The sequence below is a fragment of the Nerophis lumbriciformis genome, linkage group LG03 (assembly GCF_033978685.3).
Source record: "Nerophis lumbriciformis linkage group LG03, RoL_Nlum_v2.1, whole genome shotgun sequence".
Lineage (NCBI taxonomy): Eukaryota > Metazoa > Chordata > Actinopteri > Syngnathiformes > Syngnathidae > Nerophis > Nerophis lumbriciformis.
Window position 1 is genome coordinate 19,231,679 of NC_084550.2, and position 14,824 is coordinate 19,246,502.

General features: G+C 41.7%; 1 protein-coding gene across 1 annotated transcript in view; it reads left to right on the plus strand.

Annotated features, from left to right (window-relative positions):
• LOC133580559 (vertebrate ancient opsin-like) overlaps nt 1-8,500 on the plus strand; it is a 242,418-nt gene extending 233,918 nt beyond the window's left edge. The window contains exon 4 of the mRNA XM_061934868.1: nt 3,216-8,500. Within this exon, the coding sequence (XP_061790852.1) occupies nt 3,216-3,500 (285 nt within the window). The 3' untranslated portion in view covers nt 3,501-8,500. The remainder of the gene's footprint in view (nt 1-3,215) is intronic.
• The last annotated feature ends 6,324 nt before the right edge of the window (nt 8,501-14,824 follow it).

Below are 14,824 nucleotides of genomic sequence, written 5' to 3' on the forward strand. Positions count from 1 at the left end.
AATTGTACTTTTTGAAACCGATAGCGATAATTTCCGATATTACATTTTAAAGCATTTATCGGCCGATAATATCGGCACATTTTTGAAAATGATCTCCAAACATCCTGTCGATGGATGGCATACGAAAAGGATACACTTCCAGGTCAGAGGTGACTATGACGCGCACATTTTTTTCCGCGCATGCGTACTAGGTCGCGTTGCGGAGGGGGAATGGGGTCTTAAATGGTAAGTACTCGGAGTGTTTGCGCTGCCGAACATGCTCCTCTGCTCGTAAACCAGCAATGACACGATGTGAGGACGACGACAGGGGGGGTGGCGGTCCGGTACTTTTCAAAGGCGGTATAGTACCGAATGAGTCATTACTACCGCGGTACTATACAAATACCGGTATACCGTACAACCCTAGTGTGAACACTCCTTTTTAACTTCAGACTATTGAACATATTTACCTGTGGAAATGACAATTTACAGGGTGATTGCATATTTATTTCTTAGAATGAGTGATTCTTTGTTTTCACCATGCTTGATCTGAGAATGAACTGTTACCGACGACCTCAATGTATGTTCTTGATTTGTTTAAATTCTTCTTAAAAGAATGTTGTTTTTGTCATTTTATTTTACAAAACTAACTAATTTCCCAAGTCTGGTGATTCCATTTTTTTATTTTTTTATTTTATTTTTTACCAAGGGTTGTACATCTAACAGCCTGTGGCTTTCCCATGTTGTTTTGTTTGTTGGTGTACTGTTGCATCACAGTTTGCACTCATGACAAAATGTAGTAGACTATAAGTATACATACAAATAATAGCGTATACTAAGTATACTACGTTTTCTCAAGGGTGTCATCAAAGTCTGCGCTCGAAGAAGAGGATACAAAAGCGTTACTTATTCCGATGCGGCGTCTATTCCGTCGACGGACATGTTTTTTTTGGAAATGCCTGGAATTTAAAGTACAGCCAAGCACCCCTCAATGAATTGTTATGCCGTCAAACCGCTGCTGGTGTACTCAATTATTCAGAATCTTCCTATCTGTCCATCAGCCCGACTGGATACCTGGACTTTGAGCTGAGAATACCCTGGGATTAGGGCGGTGTAGATGTTTGTGTAAAACTGGAAGATCTGCATGGAATCAGAATGCCGAGGCTTCCACGTGTCTTTTATGGATTCAATCATCTGTCCATGGACCATTTCATTATTTATTCCACTTTGAAAGTCATTGCCGTACTTTCTTGTAACGGGAGCACACTCCTTATTGTGGAAATGTTTGGTGTGGAATCATTCACAACTCAGTTTGAATGATACAAATGTCCATTTAAGCAACTAAGTTATTGCCACACAAAACCCATATTTTGATGGTTTGATTAAAAATAATATTAATTAGATATATTGACATACAAAACTCAAAACCAGTGAAGTTGGCACGTTGTGTAAATGGGAAATAAAAACAGAATACAATGATTTGCAAATCCTTATCAACTTATATTCAATTGAATAGACTGCAAAGACAAGATACTTAACTTAGCTATTTTTTGCAAATATTAGCTCATTTGGAATGTCATGCCTGCAACATGTTTCAAAAAAGCTGGCACAAGTGGGGGGAAAAAAGATTGAGGAATGCTCGTCAAACACTTATTTGGAACATCCCACAGGTGAACGGGCTAATTGGGAACAGGTGGGTGCCATGATTGGCATCTTCCATGAAATGCTCAGTCATTCGCAAACAAGGACGGGGGCGAGGGTCACCACTTTGTCAACAAATGCGTGAGCAAATTGTCGAACAGTTTAAGAACAACATTTCTCAACGAGCTATTGCAAGGAATTTAGGGATTTCACCGTCTACGGTCTGTAATATCATCAAAAGGTGCAGAGAAAGCCATGTATCAACAACACCCAGAAACGCCGCCGGCTTCGCTGGGACCGAGCTCATCGAAGATGGACTGATGCAAAGTGGAAAAGTGTTCTGTGGTCTGATGAGTTCACATTTCAAACTGTGGACGTCGTGTCCTCCGGACCAAAGAGGAAAAGAACCATCCGGATTGTTATAGGCGCAAAGTTGAAAAGCCAACATCTGTGATGGTATGGGGGTGTATTAGTGTCCAAGACATGGGTAACTTACACATCTGTGAAGGCACCATTAATGCTGAAAGGTACATACAGGTTTTGGAGCAACATATGTTGCCATCCAAGCAACGTTATCATGGACACCCCTGCTTATTTCAGTAAGACGTGTTACAACAGCATGGCTTCATAGTAAAAGAGTGCGGGTACTAGACTGGCCTGCCTGTAGTCCAGACCTGTCTCCCGTTGAAAATGTGTGGCGCATTATGAAGCCTAAAATAGCACAACGGAGACCCCCGGACTGTTGAACAACTTAAGCTGTACATCAAGCAAGAATGGGAAAGAATTCTACCTGAGAAGCTTAAAAAATGTGTCTCCTCGGTTCCCAAATGTTTACTGAGTGTTGTTAAAAGGAAAGGCCATGTAACACAGTGGTAAAAATGCCCTTGTGTCAACTTTTTTGCAATGTGTTGCTGCCATTAAATTCTAAGTTAATGATTATTTGCAAAATAAGTTGGAACATTAAGTATCTTGTCTTTGCAGTCTATTCAATTGAATATAAGTTGAAAAGGATTTGCAAATCATTGTATTCTGTTTTTATTTACGAATTACACAACGTGCTAACGTCACTGGTTTTGGGTTTTGTAAATTAATCTCAGTTTAAACTTGTTAACTGTCTTCCAACAAACCTAAAATGCAAAACCGCATCGCATGGATTAGGATTGTTTGAACATGTATAAAAACAGAATTTAGGTCTGTTGCCCTGACCTTTCACACATTGAAATAATTCCCAATTTAAATGATTAATCTTGCTTATTTAAAAAACAAGTGATTACATACCCTCTGGGCCTCATGCAACCCAGCTCATCGACTGAACAAATTAAATATTTAGCCGACTTAAGTTGCAATAATGGTGATTGGTTATCTAATTAGTAGAATTCCTAATGTGATTTAAGTCCTAAATCCAATTTATGTTATATAGAAAGGTTTGAGAGCATAACTTTCATCAAGGAAACCAGGAGTGAGGGTTTAATCCGTCCTCATTATGTGTCATTACTCCCAAAGCTCATTATAGAGAGGAGCAACATGACTATTTATATTGTGCATTTCTTTTTTGTCCAACTAGATTCCTGATTGACTTCTTCCTTCCGTCCCAGTTCTACAGGTGTTTCCAAGCCCTATTCAATTGTGAGGCTCCTCTACGAGGCTCCAGTTTCAGGAGCTCCTCCAAGGTCGCTACCAAAGTGATAAGGGGCGGCGCATTGACTGGTCCTCGTCGTACCAACGACTTTTTATTCATGGTGGCCTCCCTGGGTCCGCCGGCCACTGCGGTGCCCCAACTGGACCCTACTTGTGAACCCTCCCTCGATATCACCAAAGCCCCTTCTTCGGACATCAACAAACCCGTTGTACTGTCACTGGTGGCCCACTTCGATGGCTGATCGTTGGCTACAACCGTGGTTACGGCATGAAATCCTCTCACTCCCAGCCTTGAGGCATTAAGGAGTGGCGTTTTTTTCTGGGTTTGGCACCGGTGAAGAGCTGTGGTCTGCTAATCCAGACCATTCAAATGCGGTCGTTAGATCAACTTTGCATGTCCACGCCAGAGTGGTGCCAGAGTCAACCACTGGTCCTGATTTCTAGGTTGCTCTGCAGTCAAGATGTGGACATCTCTAGAAACGATTAAGAGTGGAGCACATCGAGAAGATACTTCTAGAACTGTGGAAATAAAAGAATTCGATCTGTTTTGGGTCAAACAAATGTTTGGTAAGAACTTTAAAAGAATGTTCGAAGGGAAATGGACGGACGAGAGATATTACCTAGTTTTGTACGTTATTGTACTGTTGTATACAATGACTGAGAATGTAACACTCACGATTTTTCCATCCTTCTCCTCCCTGACTAGAAATTGTCGTACCAATTACTTTTTAGTCATGGTGGCCTCCCTGGGTCCGTTTGCCGCTGCGGTGCCCCAACTGGACCCTACTTGTGAACCCACCCTCGATATCACCAAAGCCTCTTCTTTGGACATCAACAAACCCGTTGTACTGTCACTAGTGGCCCACTTCGATGGCTGATCGTTGGCTCCAACCGTGATTACGGCATGAAATCCTCTCACTCCCAGCTTTAAGGCATTAAGGAGTGGCGTTTTTTCTGGGTTTGGCACCGGTGAAGAGCTGTGGTCTGCTAGTCCAGACCGTTCAAATGCGGATCAACTTTGTCCGCCCACACCAGAGTGGTGCCAGAGTCAACCACTGGTCCTGATTTCTAGATTGCTCTGCAGTCAAGATGGGGACATCTCTAGAAACGAGTCAGAGTGGAGCACATCGAGAAGATACTTCTAGAACTGTGATAATAAAAGAATTCGATTGGTTTTGTGTCAAACAAACGTTTGGTCAGAACTTTAAAAGAATGTTCAAAGGGAAATGGACAGACGAGAGATATTACCTAGTTTTATACGTTATTGTACTGTTGAAAACAAGGACTGAGAATGTAACACTCACGATTGTTCAACCCTTCTCCTCCCTGACTAGAAATTGTCGTACCAATTACTTTTTATTCATGGTGGCCTCCCTGGGTCCGCCGGCCACTGCGGTGCCCCAACTGGACCCTACTTGTGAACCCACCCTCGATATCACCAAAGCCCCTTCTTAGGACATCAGTAAACCCAGTGTACTGTCACTAGTAGCCCACTTCGATGGCTGGCTACGACCGTGGTTACGGCATGAAACCTCTCACTCCCAGCTTTAAGGCATTAAGGAGTGGCGTTTTTTTCTGGGTTTGGCACCGGTGAAGAGCTGTGGTCTGCTAGTCCAGACTGTTCAAATGCGGATCAACTTTGCCCGTCCACACCAGAGTGGTGCCAGAGTCAACCACTGGTCCTGATTTCTAGGTTGCTCTGCAGTCAAGATGTGGACATCTCTAGAAACGATTAAGAGTGGAGCACATCGAGAAAAGACTTCTAGAACTGTGGAAATAAAAGAATTCGATCGGTTTTGGGTCAAACAAATGTTTGGTAAGAACTTTAAAAGAATGTTCGAAGGGAAATGGACGGACGAGAGATATTACCTAGTTTTATACGTTATTGTACTGTTGAATACAATGACTGAGAATGTAACACTCACGATTGTTCAACCCTTCTCCTCCCTGACTAGAAATTGTCGTACCAATGACTTTTTATTCATGGTGGCCTCCCTGCGTCATTGCGGTGCCCCAACTGGACCCTACTTGTGAACCCACCCTCGATATCACCAAAGCCCCTTCTTCGAACATCAGTAAACCCGTTGTACTGTCACTAGTGGCCCACTTCGATGGCTGGCTACGACCGTAGTTACGGTGTGAAACCTCTCACTCCCAGCCTTAAGGCATTAAGAAGTGGTGTTTTTTCTGGGTTTGGCACCGGTGAAGAGCTGTGGTCTGCTAATCCAGACCGTTCAAATGCGGTCGTTAGATCAATTTTGCCCGTCCACGCCAGAGTGGTGCCAGAGTCAACCACTGGTCCTGATTTCTAGGTTGCTCTGCAGACAAGATTGTGGACATCTCTAGAAACGAGTAAGAGTGGAGCACACCGAGAAGATACTTTTAGAACCGTGGAAATAAAAGAATTCGATCGGTTTTGTGTCAAACAAATGTTTGGTGAGAACTTTAAAAGAATGTTCGAAGGGAAATGGACGGACGAGAGATATTACCTAGTTTTGTATGTTATTGTACTGTTCAATACAATGACTGAGAATGTAACACTCACGATTGTTCAACCCTTCTCCTCCCTGACTAGAAATTGTCGTACCAATGACTTTTTATTCATGGTGGCCTCCCTGGGTCCGCCGGCCACTGCGGTGCCCCAACTGGACCCTACTTGTGAACCCACCCTCGATATCACCAAAGCCCCTTCTTCGGACATCAGTAAACCCCTTGTACTGTCACTAGTGGCCCACTTCGATGGCTGGCTACGACCGTAGTTACGGCATGAAATCCTCTCACTCCCAGCTTTAAGGCATTAAGGAGTGGCGTTTTTTCTGGGTTTGGCACCGGTGAAGAGCTGTGGTCTGCTAGTCCAGACCGTTCAAATGCGGATCAACTTTGCCCGTCCACACCAGAGTGGTGCCAGAGTCAACCACTGGTCCTGATTTCTAGGTTGCTCTGCAGTCAAGATGTGGACATCTCTAGAAACGATTAAGAGTGGAGCACATCGAGAAAATACTTCTAGAACTGTGGAAATAAAAGAATTCGATCGGTTTTGTGTCAAACAAATGTTTGGTAAGAACTTTAAAAGAATGTTCGAAGGGAAATGGACGGACGAGAGATATTACCTAGTTTTGTACGTTATTGTACTGTTGTATACAATGACTGAGAATGTAACACTCACGATTTTTCCATCCTTCTCCTCCCTGACTAGAAATTGTCGTACCAATTACTTTTTAGTCATGGTGGCCTCCCTGGGTCCGTTTGCCGCTGCGGTGCCCCAACTGGACCCTACTTGTGAACCCACCCTCGATATCACCAAAGCCCCTTCTTTGGACATCAACAAACCCGTTGTACTGTCACTAGTGGCCCACTTCGATGGCTGATCGTTGGCTACGACCGTGGTTACGGCATGAAATCCTCTCACTCCCAGCTTTAAGGCATTAAGGAGTGGCGTTTTTTCTGGGTTTGGCACCAGTGAAGAGCTGTGGTCTGCTAGTCCAGACCGTTCAAATGCGGATCAACTTTGTCCGTCCACACCAGAGTGGTGCCAGAGTCAACCACTGGTCCTGATTTCTAGATTGCTCTGCAGTCAAGATTGTGGACATCTCTTGAAACGAGTAAGAGTGGAGCACATCGAGAAGATACTTTTAGAACTGTGGAAATAAAAGAATTCGATCGGTTTTGTGTCAAACAAATGTTTGGTAAGAACTTTAAAAGAATGTTCGAAGGGAAATGGACGGACGAGAGATATTACCTAGTTTTGTACGTTATTGTACTGTTGAATACAATGACTGAGAATGTAACACTCACGATTGTTCGATCCTTCTCCTCCCTGACCAGAAATTGTCATACCAACGACTTTTTATTCATGGTGGCCTCCCTGAGTCTGCCGGCTACCGCAGTGCCCCAACTGGACCCTACTTGTGAACCCACCCTCGATATCACCAAAGCCCCTTTCTTTGGACATCAACAAACCCGTTGTACTGTCACTAGTGGCCCACTTCGATGGCTGATCGTTGGCTACGACCGTGGTTACGGCATGAAATCCTCTCACTCTCAGCTTTAAGGCATTAAGGAGTGGCGTTTTTTCTGGGTTTGGCACCAGTGAAGAGCTGTGGTCTGCTAGTCCAGACCGTTCAAATGCGGATCAACTTTGCCCGTCCACACCAGAGTGGTGCCAGAGTCAACCATTGGTCTTGATTTCTAGGTTGCTCTGCAGTCAAGATGTGGACATCTCTAGAAGATACTTCTAGAACTGTGGAAATAAAAGAATTCGATCGGTTTTGTGTCAAACAAATGTTTGGTAAGAACTTTAAAAGAATGTTCGAAGGGAAATGGACGGACGAGAGATATTACCTAGTTTTATACGTTATTGTACTGTTGAATACAATGACTGAGAATGTAACACTCACGATTGTTCGATCCTTTTCCTCCCTGACTAGAAATTGTCTTGAATTGATCACTTGACACTTTAAAATTCGTAAAATGATTACAGGGGTTTGTTGTGCATGTAGCACTGCTGGCATGTGATCGGTATTCAAAGGTTAGTGAGTTAAAGATGCATGGTGAAGAGTTACTGTATAGTTTCGTCAATGGTGTGCATGTGCACTGTATGACTACAGCTTCCCTAGTTCGGTTGGTTGAATGAATTCCAAAAGGAGAATTGTGTCCCGCTCCCCCTATAAAGACAAGAATCCCCTTTTTGGAGTGGTCTTGACATAGTTACTGCATGTACATGGAATGTAAACATGCAAAAAATGTTTCTGGTCAAACCCAAACCTCAGGGTCTCTTCTTTATAAACCGTTGTGTGACCAAGTCGTCCATGGAAGTGTTGCCCATGAGCACGTGGGCAGGTTCCACATGCTTCCAAACAACATGTTTACAACCGTCTTTTAATATTTGGTAACAACGTCATAGAACTTGTCTGTACTCTACAAAAATCTGACCGTCCGGATTCTTTGAACCATTCAGATTGTCCCGAAGGACAAATAACTGTGAAGTTCTGGAAACGCCGAACATCGGTATTGTGTCGCCTGTAAATGTTCAAGCTGTCAGTGTTGTGGCAATCAAGCTACTGCTAAAAACATCGGTCATTCATTCCAAAAACCAGTTCTGTTGTGTTTTCAGGATTACTCTCCTGGTTTCTCTCTGCTTTGAAGATCCTGTACCATACCAATGTAAAAGTTCATATGTTGATACCAAAGCGATTGAAATGTGGATATTTTTTGAGAATTGATGTCTTAATAAAGGTTTTTATCTACAGCAACAAGGAACACGTTTTGTCTTAAAGCAGATGTGGACATTGGACAGACGACGGGCATCCTGGAGAGTTATCGAGACCACCACTGTATGGTATGGTTTTTCAGGTTGTGACTAGAGCTGGGGCGATATGGACGAAAAAGTATATCTAGTATAGTACCGCGATACTAATGAATCATATTACAGCCTCTGAAAAGTACCGTCAAAATGTAAACAAACACCATTGGTGGATCTACACCTAACATTCACTGTAATGATACCAAGTACAGTAGCGTATCTAGTCGATACTACTATGATTACGTCAGTATTTTTTGGCATCACAACATTTTCTTTCGTTTTTTCAAAATGTATATTGTGTTTATAAAATCAGGACATATGTCCTTAGACACATGAAGACTTTGAATATGACCAATGTATGATCCTGTAACGACTTGGTATCGGATTGATGCCCAAATTTGTGGTATCATCCAAAACTATTGTATCAAACAACAGAAGAATAAGTGATTACATTTTAAGAGAAAATAAGCACATATTAACAGTAAATTAAAAAGTAGATTAATAATTAATTTTCTACCGCTTGTCGCATAATTTTGACAAGATAATAGAATGATAAATGACACAATATGTTACTGCATATGTCAGCAGACTAAATTAGGAGCCTTTGTTTGCTTACTTACTACTAAAAGACAAGTTGTCTTGTATGTTCACTATTTTATTTAAGGACAAACTTGCAATAACAAACATATGTTTAATGTACCCTAAGATATTTTGTTAAAATAAAGCCAATAATGACATTTTTTGTTGTCCCCTGTATTTAGAAAAGTATCGAAATAATTTTGGTACTGGTGCCGGTATATTGGTATCGGGACAACACTAATCTCGATATATTTTTTACTTAAAATCGATATTCAAAATATATCTCGATATAAATATGTCATGTCTGTGTGATCATGTTTTGTTTTAGTTATGTTCGGTTTTGTTTTTGGACTATTTGTGCACTCGTTTTGTCACCATGACGACCGATTAGTTGCACCTGTTTTCACGTTCGGTCTCACACACCTGTTGTCAATCATGTCTGTAGTATTTAAGTGCATTGTTTTCAGTTAGTCTGCCTGGAAACATCACACGTTATCATCACTCTGCTTCATGCCATGTTCACAGTCCCATGCCAAGTAAGTTTTTGTTTCATGTTTATAGTTTTTTTGCCTTTGTGCAAGTCTGTTGTTTTCATTAGCCAAGTTTTGTACCTCCGCCATTGTGCGCGCCTTTCGTTTGTTCTTTTTTGATAGTGTTAAATTAAATCATGTACTCACATTCCCGTCTTGCCCGTGCCAACTTTCCGTTGCCTTCCGGGAAAACAAACCCCAAGGACCAAGTCCTGACAAAGTATACATATAAAGATATTAATTTTTGAGCGAAATTCACTGAAATTGAAGTGAATGACAACTGTACTGTAAACACTTTTATTAACCCAGTTAGTCAAGATGGGTATTAAACTGTTTAAGTAGCACAGAATTACATAACAAAAATACAATTTAAAAAATGTTCTTTCTACGTAAAATAAACAACATAGCTGTGCAAATAATGCAAAATGTATCAAACTCGGATAAAAAATAAATTTTCAGGCAGGCACTTTTTAATTCCCGGTCGACGATGTAATGGACTGTCACACACGTACGGTTCTGCTCAGCGCCAAGTAAGTGACTTGACTTAATTATGCGGATATAATCTTCCTCACTTCGGCGTACATTTTTGGCAGAATTTCTCATGCGAAATAGGCTCCAGAGCAGTTTTCATTTGGGCTTACATGGTAAACAACTCAAATGAATGTTTTATCCAGATGCATGCATGTGTCCAAACGTGTCCAAGTAGACCAGGGGTGTCAAACTCCCTTTAGCTCAGGGGCCGCATGGAAGAGAATCTATTCCCATGCGGGCCGGACTGATAAAAACATGTCTTTACAACTTAAAAGTAAAGACAACTTTAGATTTTTTTCTGTTGTTTTACTTTGGCCAAAAATAGAACACACACATTCTGAAAATGTACATATTACAAAAATAATCCTCTTGACAAAACACTTCAAATTAGTTGAAAATTCTGAGGAGACACCATGAAGAACACAATGAACTTAGACTTTCTACAAAAACCATTAAACTTTAAGCCCTTCCTGTTGAGGGTTCTCATGTTGGCAGTTCACCACTAAAGGCATTAGGAAAATTGTTTCCTCAGACCAGTTGCTGAAATCCGCAACTGCCACAACACATTCATTCATCATCATTCAAATATTATAATTATTGTCAGGTTCAAACACTGATGACATCTATTAAACAGACAAAGAAGCAAGGAATAAAATTGCAGAATTCAATTTAGCTCAATTGAGGAGAAACTGTATTCTTGCACAGTCTCCATCACACTCTGACGAAAGATTGTACGCCTCCTCTTTTATTTGGACTTTCCCTGATTGCATGGCAACAGCTGTTTCTAAAGGGACGAGGGGTCGTAAACAGCCGCTGCCTTTGGTCACAAAACAGTTCAAAGAAAAGGTGCCTGGAGGGGGGGTCAGGTCCTGCTTCCTCTCCGCTTTGTAGATCTCGGGTCAAGACAAAATCTTCCTGTGGATTACAATACATCAAAGAAACCGACACCTTCATGTTGCTACACAGTGGAGTTTTACAAGCCTTTTGATTGGTGAGATCAAACACAGCTTTTGTCTGCTCGCCGGGAACTCATTGAAACACAAAGTTTTGCGATAACTTAGATACAATTAGTCTGACAATTATAATATAAACAAAACAGTAAACATAGCCGAAATCAAGGTGACATAACCACACACTTAACCAATGTGAACACACTAAATTCAAGCATGAAATAAAATAGAAAAAAACACAAGAAATGTAGAAACACAATTTTTTACAATGGAGTTCAGGGTGCGCATCGTGCATTTAACCAATTGCAAGCGCTCCGTTGAGGGGATAATTTACATTAAAAAAAGGTATTGTGCATGGCTACGCGGGCCGTACGTTTGACACCCCCGAAGTAGACCCATTGTGGGTTTCCTGGACGTCGCCTACATCGCTAAAAGAAAAATCTAAAGAATAGAATCCCTCTGCCATCTTCCACTAGTTTTTTTTTAAATATATAAATCGCCCGCTTGAAAATTCCCTCTTCTCTTCTACGACTCTCTCGTCGTCATTTGGTTCCATGACCCGCCCTGTCTTGCCTCTGATTGGCCCGTCCCTAATGTTTTGCCCTAATCTCAACCAATCGGGACTCATCATAGTAAACAACCAACCAATCATGGATGTTCTTAGTAGCCCAGGAGAGGGAGTGGGGAACGGGACAAATAACCGATGTTTGGTTATTTTAACGTGAAAAAAATTATATCGACATTACGATATTTTCTTAATTCATATCTTGTTTAAAAATACATCGTAATACAAACTCGATATATCGCCCACAGATTACTGGATGGTTTCGCATTAGGCGACATCTGCAGCCCACGCTAGTTGCTTGGGTAGTTTAACCTATCCAGGATGGTTTTATCTACAGTCGTGGTCAAAAGTAAAAGTAAAGAACATAATGTCATGGCTGTCTTGAGTTTCCAATCATTTCTACAACTCTTATTTTTTTGTGATAGAGTGATTGGAGCACATACTTGTTGGTCACAAAAAACATTCATGAAGTTTGGTTTTTTTGGTAGCCATCCAGCTTCTAGTTGAATTTTTATTCCAACTTTTTTTTATTGGCATTTTCAAATAGACAGAAAAAAGTGCAAGTCAAAACAGTACAATTTTAAAGTCAGTAAATGATTCACACCCTTTCCCTTAAAACCCAAACCACCCTCCCACCCCACTCAGGTCCCACTAACGAGGGACAAATGGCACAATTATGTAACAAGTAAGATGACAAAGACAGACACATTCTCACACACACACACACACACACACACATACGAGGCCAGAGACAGACAGATATATATAAAATATATATATATATATATATATATATATATATATAATAATAATAATAATAATAAAATAAAATAAAAATTAATAATAATAATATATAATAAAATAAAAAATAGAATAAAATAATACTAATAAATAAAAGGGAGATTATTCCTCATCTGCGTCTGGGCATAGGTCAAGAGAGTTGACATACAGCAAAAAAGGGCTCCATGAGCTTTCAAATGCTTCAACCGACCGAGCCTTTTAGCGAAAACCTAAGTTTTTCCAGTTTTAGATTGTAGAGAACCTCTCTAATCCAACGGCCGTGTGATGGGGGGCGAGCCAGCTTCCAATTAAACAAGATCAATCGCCTGGCCAGCAGGGTCGTAAAAGCAACAGCGCGTTTTAGTGGTACCGGGCACATGTTATCGGGGCATACGCCAAAAATGGCTGATATTGGGTTTGGAGGAAAGTTTTGACCGTATGCTTTTCCAATTGTGTCAAAAATGTCCTCCCAAAAGGAACATAGTTTAGAGCAGGACCAGAACATATGGACGTGATCAGCCGGAGATTGTTTGCATCTATTGCAGGTATTGCTAACAGTGGGGTAGATTTTGGATAGTTTTGAATTAGTGTAGTGAATTTTATGGATTACTTTGCATTGGATGAGACTATGACGGGCACATATTGAGGAGGAGTGAACCAGTTTCAGGGCCGAGTTCCAGTGTTGATCGGATATGTTGGTATTAAGATTGCTCTCCCACGAGGCTCTTATCACTGATAGAGAGTTTGGAGCAACTGAACTTAAGGAGGTATATAACACGGAGATACATTTTTTATGATTAGGGCTCAAAGATAACAATGTATCTATAAGAGTTTCCGGAGGACGATTTGGAAAGTGTGGGAACTGCTTCTTTACGAAGTCCCTCGCCTGAAAGAAACGAAAAAGGTGGGAGTTCGGCAAATCGTATTTGGAAGAGAGTTCAGTGAAGGATGAGAACACTCCGTCTGCATAGAGGTCTTTCACAGTGGTGATACCATGATCGTGCCAAGTCATAAATGCGGGGTCAGTACGGGAAGGTTTAAATAATTGTTTTTTAAGTAGCGGGGTCAATATAGATGGGCCCTGAGAACCCAAGTGTTTTCGTAGCTGGTTCCATATTTTAATGGAGATTGATACAATGGTGTTTGCGCCTTCAAGTTTAAATGGGAAAGGGAGTGATGAGCATAAGCAAGAATGTAATGAGGAGTGTGGGATTGCCGTTTCAAGGGATACCCAGGCCGGGAGGGTCTGAGAGCCTCCATCAATCCAGTATAGGAGTTTCTGTACATTAGCCGCCCAATAGTATTGTCTGAAATTGGGGAGAGCAAGCCCTCCTTCAGATTTGGGAGATTGTAGGACAGACTTGCGGATTCGAGCCAATCCGGCCCCCCATAAAAATTTAGATATTGATTTGTCTAATTTATCGAAAAATGATTTAGTAATAAATATGGGGATATGTTGAAAAAGGTAAAGGAATTTAGGCAGAGTGATCATCTTGATCAGATTGATCCGGCCAGCGAGAGATAATGGTAAAACAGACCAGCGGGCAAAGTTCTTCTCCATCTTTTCAATTAGAGGTAAAAAATTTGCCCGGAGCATATCAGACATAGCCGGAGTAATAAGGATCCCCAAGTAATGAATCCCGTCATGTGCCCATTTGAATGCCGCTAGAGATCGTGGTAACTGTTTAGCTAAGGAATTAATCGGAAACAGCTCACTTTTTTGGTAGTTAAGTTTGTAACCAGAGTGTGTGCCAAACCGCTCCAAAATGTCAAATATTACCGGGAGTGAGCTAGCAGGGTCCGAGATGTACAGGAGCAGGTCATCCGCGTAAAGCGAGACTTTGTGCAATGTGTCCGACCGGCTTCTGGTTGAATTTTTGACCACTCCTCTTGACAAAATTGGTGCAGTTCAGCTAAATTTGTTGGTTTTCTGACATGGACTTGTTTCTTCAGCATTGTCCACACGTTTAAGTCAGGACTTTGGGAAGGTCCATTCTAAAACCTTCATTCTAGCCTGATTTAGCCATTCCTTTACCACTTTTGACGTGTGTTTGGGGTCATTGTCCTGTTGGAACGCCCAACTGCGCCCAAGACGATGATTTTAGGTTGTCCTGAAGAATTTGGAGGTAATCCTCCTTTTTCCTCTCTGTAAAGCACATGTTCCATTGGCAGCAAAACAGGCTGTGGAGGGGGGGCGTGGCCTGCGGACCTGCAGCGAAACCGGGTGTGCCAGGACCAGCTTCGATGTTCTTCGGCGGTGCACCCCGTCCGGTTTAGCACCGCCCATCCTTAGGTTTGGGAAGTGCACCCCACTCTTCTTCTGGCCATA